The 13,636-nt window shown below is 37.3% G+C and overlaps 1 protein-coding gene across 7 annotated transcripts in view; it reads left to right on the top strand.

The window, feature by feature from the left end:
• LOC127617731 (sorbin and SH3 domain-containing protein 1-like) overlaps nucleotides 1–13,636 on the top strand; it is a 68,343-nt gene that overhangs the window by 12,539 nt on the left and 42,168 nt on the right. For 6 of the 7 annotated variants that reach the window (XM_052089812.1, XM_052089815.1, XM_052089814.1 and 3 more), the window contains exons 2-9: nucleotides 4,807–4,849; nucleotides 6,740–6,826; nucleotides 7,257–7,373; nucleotides 8,294–8,409; nucleotides 10,662–10,809; nucleotides 11,817–11,965; nucleotides 12,540–12,600; nucleotides 12,760–12,834. In XM_052089812.1, the coding sequence (XP_051945772.1) occupies nucleotides 4,807–4,849; nucleotides 6,740–6,826; nucleotides 7,257–7,373; nucleotides 8,294–8,409; nucleotides 10,662–10,809; nucleotides 11,817–11,965; nucleotides 12,540–12,600; nucleotides 12,760–12,834 (796 nt within the window). The remainder of the gene's footprint in view (nucleotides 1–4,806; nucleotides 4,850–6,739; nucleotides 6,827–7,256; nucleotides 7,374–8,293; nucleotides 8,410–10,661; nucleotides 10,810–11,816; nucleotides 11,966–12,539; nucleotides 12,601–12,759; nucleotides 12,835–13,636) is intronic. The other variant, XM_052089811.1, reaches the window with a different exon arrangement.

The following is a 13,636-nucleotide window of genomic DNA, read 5'->3' as shown; positions in this document are numbered from 1 at the left end:
CATGAGATTGGGTTGTTTCAATCACACACCCTGTCTTGCATTGTTCAGCCAAAACAGGTAGTCCTACCCAAATATTAAGCCATTGGTTGAGAAAATATTATGTGTGGCTCAGTCATGACACTCAAACAAACATATTGCTATTCCATTTGGTGCCGCTACTGGTGCAATAATGAAACACTTCACCTTTAAATCTATTTGTACAATTACATTATATCCATTGTTTTTTTTTTTTTTTTTGTATCAGACAAAAATCATCATACGTGTCTCTAATACACTAGAGGGGCCTAAACTGTCAGTGCTCATGAGAGGCTGGTTTTCACCTTGACAAGACCACTCAGGTCACTGTTAACTTTGAGAAGGTTTGCATCTTGTCCAGCCTGGCCTGTGGCCTTTTCTGTTACACTTCAAATGTGCCACTATCAACAGGCATAACATTTAATATAAGAATGACAAAAGTCCAGATGTTGAGGACAAATTAATATTTGGTTTATTATCGTACAATTACCTCAGTTTAGTTCATAGCCTCATACCCCATGGCATGCCAGGGTTGAAGAGGTGGATGGAAAGCAGGATGCTGTATTTCGTTCATTACACACTGAGTGGGTGCCACATTCCCATGTGGCAGGTGTTGACCAGTCCATCTTGGTAGTCGTGGTGATGAAAGAGGCAAAGCATGGTTAAGGTTGATGTCTTTGAAGAGAGCAGTACATGATAGCTTGGATTAGTATAATAGGCCACAATAAAAGGGCATTTAAAGGAGGGCCCTCCATGTTGGGGTGTTTGTTAGGGCTTTAAACCAAGTTAACCTCAGCTGAATGTCTTTTCAATCAAAGGTTTAAACTTGCTGCTTTTAGGGGTAATTGTGAGTCCGTATGATAATAATAAGATGAGTATGCATTAAAAAGATTTATATGTTTAGACACCAATTTGTTTTATAGGCTTTTGGATTAAGAAACTAAAGGATTAGTAGAATATCTTCTATACTGCATACATGTTGAGCACCATAGCGAATTAAGTGTATTAGGGATACTCCAACCTTGAGCTCTTGAATGATGCAGCTGTCATTGTTGGAACTTTTTTTTAATTTACAATGGAATGTGATTCATAATGCAGAACGAGAGACATAAACATGTAATATAAACAGCATATTTGTATATTCTTGGATTACAAAATTGCTGTTACATAACTAATCAACAAGACTTCCAAATTTAGAATGCTATCCATTTTCAAGGTGGGGCAAAACAGATGCTAAAAGATTTTTCTGAGAAGGAGCCTTGTAGTAGTGTTATTTTTAATCAGGCTATATAAAATTGTCTATGGAAAGTTCTCTGGTTTTCCTTGTTTGTTCTGATTGCTATGAGTTTTTGTGGACTTTCCAACTGTATTGATAGAAACGTTAGGCCATAATAAGTCAATGAGACAGGAGCCATCTCACTAAAGACATATGGTTAATGTATACATTCAGATCTTTCTGAAATGTAACAGGAACATCTGCAATCATCTAGGGCCTCTATGGAATCTTGGATCTCTCAAGTTTTAATCAGTTTTAATTTTCCTGCCAATTAGTAGTTCAACACACACTTTTATCCAAAGTGACTTATTATACAAATATTACATATGATATGGCAGACTCTTTTATCGAAAGTGACTTGCAGTGCATTTAAGGTATTCAAGGTAACGTAAGGACTAGAGATGCACCGAATGCAATTTTCTTGGCTGATTCCTTTATCCGATTTCTTTTGTAAGTGTGACCTGCCAGTACCGATTTTTCCCAATTCCGATTTTCTTTTTATGAACTATAATTGACAGCATATACAAACAAAAATCTACTTTTCTTCAATGCAAAATTTGATTTTCATAATAAAATAAATTATTAAACATTACAATTCCCCCAAACTGCACTAAGTTACAGGATCTTCTCTCACTTAAACAACTTTCAAAATAAAGTGCTCTGTGACTGGAAAGAGGTAGAAATAACAATTAACTGCAAATTAGTTGCTTTATATAACAAAACAGATGTCATTTTCCACTATTTGCCCCCCATTTGGCAAATCGGACCATTCTTCCATTCTACTTCTACCTGCTTACAGGCAGAAACTAAAACGGGAATCACCCACCCTCAGAACGATCCAGTGCTGGTCGGACAATCAGACTCTGCGCTACAAGACTGTTTTGATCACGCAGACTGGGAGATGTTCCGGTCCGCCTCTGATGACGACATCGAGGTTTACGCTGACAGCGTAACGTGTTTCATCAGGAAGTGCGTAGAGGACATTGTTCCGACCAAAACTATACGCCAACCAGAAACCATGGTTTAACGGCGATGTTCGCGCAGCACTCACTGCGCGGACCTCCGCTTTTAATTCTTCTAACACGGAGGAGCGTAAACAAGCCAGTTATGCCCTCCGTAACACTATCAGTACAGCCAAACACCAGTACAGGCACAAACTTGAAGGTCAGTTCAACACTACTGACTCCAGAAGTATGTGGCAGGGAATTAACACAATCACGGACTACAAACGGAATAAAGTCTCCACCATGAACACCGCTGCATCTCTCCCGGACGAACTTAATACATTTTATGCTCGTTTCGAGGACAACACCACCGCCCTCGCGGAGAGAGCACTCGCGGCTGACGCTACAGAGGTTGATTCACTCTCCGTCTCTGTTGTGGCTGTAACCCGATCATTCCGACGGGTGAACATCCGTAAAGCCACGAGTCCAGACGGCATTCCAGGCCACGTCATCAGAGCGTGCGCGAACCAACTGGCTGGTGATTTTACGGACATTTTCAATCTGTCCCTCTCCCTGTCTGTAGTCCCCACATGCTTCAAAACATCAACCATTGTGCCTGTTCTGAAGCAAGCTATAATCACTTGCTTAAATGACTGGCGTCCTGTTGCTCTGACCCCCATCATCAGCAAATGCTTCGAGAGGTTAATCAGAGATCACATCTGCTCTGTTCTGCCCCCCTCTTTGGACCCATTGCAGTTTGCCTACCGCAACAACCGCTCCACCGATGATGCCATTGCATCTACAATACACACTGCTCTCTCCCATCTGTAAAAAAGGAACACATATGTGGCAAATGCTGTTTGTAGACTACAGCTCAGCATTCAACACCATAGTGCCCAGAAACGAAGGGAGTATTCCCTTATGGGTAAACGCTCCTGGCTCAACAGAATAAACAATGCCGCTAGATCCATTTTGTATGGTCAGTTCTTCTGTCAGGTTTATGTAGATGAGAGGCAAGGATCTATTCGCAGGCTTTTAATGCAGGTAGTGAAGATATCAAACAACGAGGAGAACACAAAGAACCAAATAAACTATAAACTACATATCAATATACAAGTAAACTGACAGATATTCAGGAACCAAAAGACATGCGTTCAAGATCTGACAGAGCATGATAGAAACTAAAGGGTATATATACAAACTAGGGTAATGAACGAATACAGAACACTTGGGAACAAAGATGGGGAACACATGGCTATGATGGGTGCAAAGTATCATGGGAAACATAGTTTGGGGGAAAATTAAAGACAGAGGACAAAAACCATACAGTATAAGAGTCCTTTAAAACTTCACAGTGACCCTGTGGGCTTAAAAGTTCAATTTTAAATAATTTAAATCCTTTTTTTTTGCAGTGTGCCACCTAAAACTGCATGTCAAACATCTTTGACAAAAATAAATGCTAAATCGTTGGATTTCTATCCCCCACATACAGTTAAGAGTTTATTGTTACATTCTCTAAATGTACTAATAAATCTATTTATGTTAATAGAAATGAAATCATAAATATTTGTTTAAAAATATGTTTCCTAGATGTCAATCACAGGCCATTTAGTGGCTCATTTATCCACTGAATGTCCACCCTGTTATTGTCCACCCTGATGCTGCCCATTTAACTGGATGGACATCTGAATTTTCTAGTAATTTAGCTTGACCAGTATGACTAATACAATCTATAATATGTCTCTGTAATGATGAAAAATGTAAATGAAGAAACTTGTAAAAGTATGATTTATTTTTCGGAATGTCAATGAATTGTAGGAATGACCCATTTACGATATGTACATAGTTGTAATTCCACAGATCTCTATACACAGATTACGCAGTCTACAGTAACAGTAAAGTACAGTCTATAGTAACAGAACATTTTTATTTATTTGGATGTCTAATGTGGAAGTAAGCGTGGGTTTCGTGCTTGAGGCATTAAGGACATGCTTATTAATATTATGCCCTTACCCAAACCCTTTATAAACCTAATCGATCAGTAGAGTGTGTAAACATGATACGAAGCTGGTGTGTGTGACAAAAGCAAGTCATTGTCATGCATTATATGGAACAATATACAGTGACGTCATTAGCTGAAGTGTAAGTCATTCGATATCATATGAATTTAGAAAGGTCGTATGAATCCTTACGATTTCACTGTGAGAGTGTGTAGGACAATCAGACTCCTTATGCATTAGTGCTCTCATGCTCACCATGTTTGTAGGATTGTTTGTCACATGATTCTCTCAATTAAAGGTGAAGTAACAGAATTGCACACTTCAACTTATAAAATAAATAAAAACATTTATAAATAAAAATTTGGCAACAGCTTTTTGCAATTCAAAAACTTCTAAGCACATTAGTTACAAAGAAACATACCATGGCAGTGTGGAGAATATGTTGTTGTTGGAGTCTCACATCTTGATTGCCAAACTATAGCCTATATATTCTTTTTTTCTCTTTTAAAATGACATGCAAAGCAACGTTTTATTTCTTAGCATCTCTGCTTTAACACGATTTCATTTACAGGGCTCTCCAGCAGAGGGCACAGTGAAATTTGATGCAGCCCCTGGTAAGCATGCCACACTTATTGTATCTCCATCCAGTTCTATGTGGTTAACTGGCCTAGCTTGACGTTTGTTTTAGAATAATATGGGGATGAGCAAAACATACAAAATGAAATAATTGAAAGATATAAACAACAAAACTTATTCAATAGACACTGTTATTGTCTACATGCCTGTTTAAAATACAGTGCATTCATAAAGTACTCAGAGCCCTTCATTTGTTTCTTATTTTGTTGTTTTAGCCTTGTGCTAAAATGCTTTACAAAAAATCACATCAATCTACACTCCATATGCCGTAATGACAAAGCAAAAAAATATTTTTTTTTTATAAATTTGCAAATTTATTAAAAAGAAAAAAACTGATATATCACATTGACAAAAGTATTCAGACCCTTCGCTATGACACTTGAAATTTAGCTCAGGTGCATCCCATTCCTCTGGATCATCTTTGAGATCTTTCTACACTTTGATTGGAGTCTACCTGTGGAAAATTCAACTGATTGGAGATGATTTGGAAAGGCACACACCTGTCAATGTAAGGTCTCACAGCTGAAAATGCATATCAGAGCAAAGACCAAGCCATGAGGTCATAGGATCTGCCTGCAGAGCTCAGAGACAGGATTTCCTCTCCTCAGTGCAAGACATCAAAAAGCACCTAAATGACTCTCAGTCTGTGAGAAACAAGCATCATGTCTGGAGGAAACCAGGCAATGCTCATCACCAATCACTGGTGAAGTATGGTGGTGGTAGGATCATGCTGTGGGGGTGTTTTCTAGGAGCAGGGACTGGGGGACTGGTCAGGGTTGATGAAAATATAAACACAGCAAAATGCAGAGATTTCCTTAATGAAAACCTGGTCCAGAGCACTCAGAACCTCAGACTTGGCCGAAGGTTCACCTTCCAACAGAACAATGACCCTAAGCACACAGCCAAGACAACACAAGTGTGGCTTAGGGAAAACTCTGTGAATGTCCTTTAGTGGCCCAGCCAGAGCCCGGACTTGAACCCAATCTAACATCTCTGGAGAGACCTAAAAATGGATGTCCACCGATGGTCCCCATTTAACCTGACAGAGCTTGAGAGGATCTGCAGAGAAGAATGGCAGAAAATCCTCAAATTCAGGTGTGCAAAGCTTATCACATCATACCTCAAAAGACTTGAGGTTGTTATAGCTGCAAAGGTGCTTCAACTAAGTTCTTCGTTAAGGGTCTGCAACATAACAAAATGTGAAAAAAATGGAAGGGCCTGAATACTTTATGAATGAACTGTATATCATTTTATTGTTCAGAATAGCAGATTAGTGTACATGTGTTTTTATTTAAAAATATTGCATTATAGAGCATTGTCCAGGCCCATATTAAAACATTGCAACATTACATAAATGGCAGTAGCAAAGAATAATAGCCGTCTGCCTTGATTCAGGGAGACTCATGAGTAAGCAATCAGAAACAAACTCCCTCTGTCTTCCTCTCTGGCTTGAGTCATTGTTGAATCATTACTCTCACTGCCAGGACCCCTGTTTCCTTCCGTTCATCAATCTTTCCTTGATATTTGGGCCAGCAAGCAGAGAATACTGTAATTGCAATCCCCCCCGAAATGTTGAATGTTTATGTCTTCTACCAACTTGGACAATCAAAAAATTATAAAAATGATCTAAATGATCTCAGAGTTTCCCAGTTCCCAGTAAGTATGACTTGAGGAGCATTCATGTGCAACTTCCAAGTAGGAAACTCGTATTTACAATAATTCCTATAGCATTAGAAGAGAGAATAAGTTCTATTAGTCCACAATAATGTTTTATTCTCAATAAAGTACAAGGCATATTTAGTTAATTTGACAGTTAATTTTATTCTCCACTATTTAAAAACTCGCTCATCATTGTATTTGTCTTGAAGCCCGTTCAGCCTGTCAACACACTGTATCTGCTGTGCGAGTAACACCTTTGAGAGCCATGAAGACTTCCCCTGATCTCATACCTACTGGTAAGAGCAATAAGTTAAGGTTTCAGATTTATTTATGTGGGGTTATTAAAGTCATAGTTCACCCAAAAATAAAACCTCTATTAAAATGTATGCACCCTCATGTTGTTCCAATCCTGAATTAATTTCTTCAGTGGAACCCAAAAGGATATTTTAGCAGAATGACAGCCTTAGTCACTATTCACTTTCATTGTATGGAAAAATAATATACAAAATCAAAGGTGACTGAATCTTTGAGTAACATTCTGCCTTATATCTCCTTTTTTGTTTCATAGAAGAAAGAATGTCAAACTGGTTTAGAACAACATGAGGGTAAGGATAACGATAACCCAATTTTCATTTTTGGGTGAACTATCCTTTTTTAGTACTTTTAAAATATAAAATCAATAATTTTATTTGCAACTACATGATGTTTCTCTAAATCTGAACACAGAACTGGACTCTACCTGTGTTTGCAAAGGAAAGGGTGCTGTTACTTTGAGAGCCACACTGGTGCATATTGATGATGAGAACGGCATATGCCAAGAGCTGTCCATGAACTCTGCCAAAAGTGAGTTGGAAACGGAGAATGCAAGCTATTCATCAATAAAAGTGCATGTGCTCTGAATATATTGTACAAAGCAGTGGCAGACTAATTGTCCTATATAATAATGGTACTTCTAGTGTTTTTAGCTGCAGATAATGTAGGCTTTAATGCACATTAACCCTTATTAACCAGAAAGATCTCTGTTTACAGGAAGAGTGATTTCTTGAGTTTCCTCTTTTCCTATTAATGACAGGCTTTACATATTTAATGGTGTGATATTGATATTATTTTTACATCGATGGACCAGGTTCAACAAGTTGCTAAATCAGGATACATTGAGCATTACAATTTTTACAAGTGTTTTGATGTAGAACATATACAACATTGTCTGACAGTCAACTTCATTTCCCAGATAACTTTCAGTGAGCACTCACACTTGCAGGGAAAAATCAAAGATGTCTTTTGTCCTCACGCCCACTTTGAGTTCTGGAAATGGGAACTTTCAGCGTGGACATTTTCACCATCTCCATGTTATAACTATCCTGGCTGACCGCCAACACTTGGGAGAGAGAGATGCTTTAATTGTTGTTGTGCCTGAATAAAAAGGCCATTGAAACAAACATTTCGTACAGTGGGTTCAATGATCCTCTTGTTCTCGTGAAAAAGTTCAGAGAATCTTTTTTTCCCAGTAATAAATTAGCATCTCTGTGGATGAAGACATTCTGTGGTGTTCAGTTCTGAGAGATTCTGGCTGGTGATTCGTTGGATAATGAAGGATTAAGGAATCTGTGTGGCATAATTTGCGGTTAGCTTTGAAAACAAACAGGTTCATTGCCAAGTGCGTGCAGCTCTATTTCATGCTAATGTCTTTTGGGGTTTTCAGAGGTTCCTTGGTGATCCTTTACAGATCTTTTTAGAATCTAAACTGTTTGGATTCTTTACAGGTGGTTGGTTTGGTGCGGTCAATGGAGATGCCACAGAAACGAGTCTGGCTGAGACAAGTGTAAACAACACAAGAGCTGATTTATATTCAACACAAGTCAATGAGACACCAACAAAGGTGAGTCAGCCTCTCAAAATCACATTCCATTTTAGCAATGCTGTAAAAATAATAATAATATTAATAAATTAAATAAATAAATAAAAGTCATTTAAAGATATGTGAAATTAATGTGAGAGTTCCTGATCTCTCTGGACTTGATACAGCACTGTGGAACATTTTGGTATTGCAAGCCATATCACTGTAGTATAACTTGAACACAAATGAATTCCTAACTCAGTGTTTCCCAACCACTGTGCGCACACTAGTGTGCCGTGTAAAATTATAAAATTCCACAAAATAAATGTATGAAAAAAACTATTTTAGGGATCCGAGCTGTTTTGAAACCATAATTGGTCACTTTTGTGATTGTGAAGAGCAATGATTAATGTGCATATGTGAGTGATATTTATACACATTAAGGGTCTTTCACATGACTCTCATCAGAGCTGCAGAATACATTGAAGTCTATGAAGTGACTTTACACCAAAGTGTTTTTCACACACATGTTTTTGCTTCACCAGTAATGTCTTTGAGAGTACTAAGCAACAAGAAATATTTAAAAACTGTCCAAATTTGTGAAGAGAAATTGAATGTCTCATAATTTCTTTTAATTAAATATTACCTTATTGTTTATGCATATCAGAGACCCCAGTTATTGAACTAATTTAAATTCACCAAGAAAACGTTTCGACCTAAACATGAACGAGTCCTTTTATTACTTTCTGCTTTCAAAGCAACTACATGCTTTTTTTCTCTCTTCCAAATACATGTTTTCAATGTTTATTGTGCACACCTCCCACATTTTTATGTGGCAAACTCTTAAAATCGCCCCTTTGTGACACTTTCTGCAACTCTTGTCATGTGGAGTGCAATGCAGCGCTTGACACTGCCGTTGAATGGAGTGTTGACGCCTCGACTCATCTCATGAAATGCGTTTTACAATGACGAAAGAACTTTAATGAAACTTAAAATTATTATTATTTATCTATTATTGTGTTTAAATTAAGAACTATTTTCTGATAAAAGCCATGCTCAGCAGTTTAAATAGGATACTGTAGGAAAATTATACCGTAGATCTGCTTTGTGTTTATAATTTTATATGGAAGTCTGTGTTATTGAAACTCACTATTATTGGATGAAAAATAATGCTCAGTCTGAAGGAAAGACTATAGATCTGCTTTGTTCTTTTAATGCTTAAACACTATAAAGTCTCTTGGTAGATTTTGGTCATGAACAACTCAAATGATTCACTGACTCACTCATTGCACATAAGACACTCATTTGCTGCCACCTTGTGACATTTCCAGAACGGGTCACTGAACTAATCAGTTCATAAAATTGAAAAAATGTGTGAAACAGAAGCAAGCCTCACCAAAATACTCTTTATTTTGCAGCTAATTCTGCACAATTGTAATTTTTAATAAACTTGAATCACTAAAATAGCTGGAATTGATGCTTTTAGTTTATTCTTTAAAAAAAATATCCCCAGAAATCATTTTTGTGGACCATTGATTGTCTTACCTTTTTCGCCCCCTTTTTCGGGATGAGTTTGCATCCCTGTAATTTATTGTGGCATTGCAAGAACAAATCTACAAATTAGAAAATCACTACCCATTTAGCACTCTTTCCACCTGTATCCTCACACAGATTAGCCTACCTATGTGACTTGTTAATGTAAAAAAAATTTGCATAGCCGAATTTCAAACATTACAAGTAAACACGCTACTGAGACAGACAGAAAACATGGACAAGTTCTTGATAAGGAAAAAATTGATGATGGTTAGCGTATGTGGGATAGTGGTGTACCGTATAATTTTTTTTAGGTGTAAGAAGTGTGCCGTGGCAGAAAAAAAAGGTTGGGAAACACTGTCCTATCTAATTGATTGACAAACACCTCACCCTTCATTTCAAACAGAGGTTATACTTTTTAAATGTTTGACTTCACTGAAAAGTCATCAACGTTACACAATCAAGACGGCATTTCTTGTTTTACATTCACTTTTAATAGTTTACATCTTCTTTAATAGTGTAGATGAAATCCTCAAGATAGGATACATAATTGGAAGTAAAAATGAGTGAAATGCTGTTTTATTTTATCATCATTGCTTTCAGCAGCATTGCAAGAGAATGCTTGTAACAGTCATGTGGTTGGAGAGAAAAGTTAAGTGAAGCAAATCTCGTGCAAAGGGAATCCTGGGAAATTCAAAGTAGTTTGTATCGCACAACTAAGATGTGATAAAAGACTTTGTGCTTTTGTGTATCCTCCCCAGGTGGACTCACCTGTAAATGAGAGTGAGTCTCAGCTCACATCCTGCCTTGATCCACTAAGTGCAATTACCTCATCAGCCAAAGTGACCTCTTCTTATCCCCCCACCAGCAGTGTGAATCCAACAATCGTCCTGCTGCAGCACAACAGAGGTATTGTAAATACTAGCCTCTCAATACTTCAGGTGGTATTGAAAAGTACTAAGTGGATTGACATGCAAAATGCTTTCATGATATATAAAGGGAAAGAGGATAGAGTGGCTCAAGTACATTCTTAAGCCATATTTGGATAGGATCCTAAATGACATTTTAGTGACAATTATTAAAATAACATGTCTGATTTAATGTATGTCGATGCAAACGAGGTTGGGATCTATGTAGTGATTACTAAGGTGGGAGTGGTATAGTATTGTATGGATATTGAAGGTCATGTGCTCTGGATGTGTGCATATATTGTATTTGATTAACTATATAATTATAACGTTAAGTACATAATTACATGAAATACTAAATTAAGGTGAGGAACATATCTGAGACAACTTTAGCCATTCTTATCCAATCAATAATAATAATAATAAAATCACTAATGGTCTCGCCTTATTGATTCAGTTACCTTTTTATTTTAGACGGGATGCCCATACCCACTTTTGATTTACCTAGAATGTCAAAATCCACAATGAAGGCGCACCAGGCAGTGCAATGAGAAATTTAGCTTTAATTGTAATGGTATTCAACAAAGGTCAAAATAATAGAAATGGCTATGAAACCAGAATAAAATGCAATAACAGACATTTACAGACATAGGATTAGATACAGTAAGTTTGCAATAGATAAACAAATAAAACAGTATGTAATTTACTTCATTATTTTTATTATTATTTTTTTTTATTTGATTCATACGGAACTAAAATCACAAAGTACGTCTGTGAAACACAAATTTACCTAACCGCCTCAGGAAAACTAATACTTTCTGAGTAGGGATGTAGCCATGACTTATTCATTCAAACATTAAATTATTTAATCATTCAAACACTCCCATTGAAGGCATTATATTGACAATCCTAGTCTGGGATTCCTAGATGACTGTCATCTGAAAGTACCAGGTCGTTTCATCTTGGTTCTGATTGTTTGTAATCTTAATTTATAATTGTGTATTCCAGAAGCTTTTGGGGAGCAGCGCAGCGGCCCTAATCGCAACCCTGTCATCATACAGAACAGAACTCCCACTGAGACTTCAGCAGACATGGAAGGCAAGACACTGAGACTGTCTGAACATATTGCTCTACCAGCACCTAGAGTCCCAATACGGGTAAGACACTGCAGGGCCGTAGAAAAGGAATTCTGGGCCCCTTGACTGTACATTGGTCTGTGCCACTTTCACACACAAAAGAATCCAATTTAAAATGTGTTATGGGCCCCAGAGTCTTTACCACCTTTCACCTCATTAGCTACAGCCCTGAGACATGCCCACATCTAGTGTTCTTGAAACACGTGAGAGCTTTGACTACTTGTATTAAAGGTGAAGTGTGCATTCTTTTTCTTATCCCAGCTTAATGTGCAGAGATTATTATAAGGAAGCCATTTGTAGGATGATTTCCCCTACAAGCACTTTGGTGTTATCAAAACATTGCTTTGTTTGTCTTAGCATTAAAACAAAACCAACCAGCTCAACCACTGGTGCAAGATTGGGGCAGGATCTCTGTTTGTCTGCGCAACATGTGTTTGGGAAACTGTAAACAAACATTATTTTTGCAATTGCGTTTTGTGTCTAAAGCAGTGCAGAAATGACATACTTCGGCTTAAGAATCCAAATGTCGCAATGTCAACAGAGTGTTATAATAATAAAAGACCATGTGTAATTGTTTGATATTTTTCTTTTGTAGAACACAGAGATATCAAAGGACTGGTACAGAAACATGTTTAAACAGATCCACAAAATCCCAGGTAAAGCTGTTCCTTAGGTATCACATGCATTCAACACGTTTGTGTATCACCTTTGTGTGTGTAATGTGTCAGAATGTGTCCAGGTTGCATTTCAGTCATGTATCTGTGTGCGTACTCATCTTTGTTAGTGTGTATTTTGCCTTTCACTCACTTACTCAGAGACCGTTGAAGAAAATCCATATCGTCCCACCTATATGTTCCCTGAGAGCAATGACAGGCCTGTGAGAACCAGAGGTACCTTAGTCATAGTTATAATATTATCTTCTAAAGGGGTCATGGCATGCCGTTTGTATTATTTTAATATGTTTCTTTAGGTTCCTTTACAATATTAGTAAAGATTTTTGCACTTCTATTTGTAAAAAATGTACATTTTCCACCCTCATTCTGACCCTCTGTCAGAAACGGTCGGTTTTGGTTCAAAACTTTCCTTCAAGACTTGACAGTAAACACCCACTGATATGATTGGCTCTCTGCTCTTGATTGACCTGCTCTCTCCTTACCATATCATTGCTCACCACCTACGAAAGGTAAAGTAGGCATTGATGTGTTGTTGTTTTGGAGGCGGTCAGATTTTAATATTTTCCACAGTGTGACATCATTTTGGTAGCTTCAACAAATAACAACAGCTTCAAAAAACAGCTTTCAACACATGCTCTTTTTGCAGTGATTAAGTTTTGAGTTGAGAAACTTACAGTATTTTTTATATTACAATGGCCTTTTGTATGTTAAAAGATCAAGGAAAATGTTATTCTTCATGTCATGACACCTTTAAGAAAATGCCTCCCTGCCACATCTGAGGATAACTGTCTGTGGGGGAACATTTAGTAAAAGACATTGTTTACAGTGGGGTCCAAAGTCTGAGACCACATTGTAAATCCAGGACTTTTTTCAAGTAAACTGTTGCTCATTATCATTATTTTAATGTAAATGATTAAGTAATGTTTAAGATTCTGCACTATTGGTGACATCAAATGTGGACAAACATTCAAGTCAAGTAAATTTTATGTACAGCACTTATACCTGTACATATTGTTTA

Source organism: Xyrauchen texanus, chromosome 24, assembly GCF_025860055.1.
Source record: "Xyrauchen texanus isolate HMW12.3.18 chromosome 24, RBS_HiC_50CHRs, whole genome shotgun sequence".
Lineage (NCBI taxonomy): Eukaryota > Metazoa > Chordata > Actinopteri > Cypriniformes > Catostomidae > Xyrauchen > Xyrauchen texanus.
The sequence above is the reverse complement of the archived record's forward strand: the minus strand, read 5'-3'. Positions and strand labels throughout refer to the sequence as shown.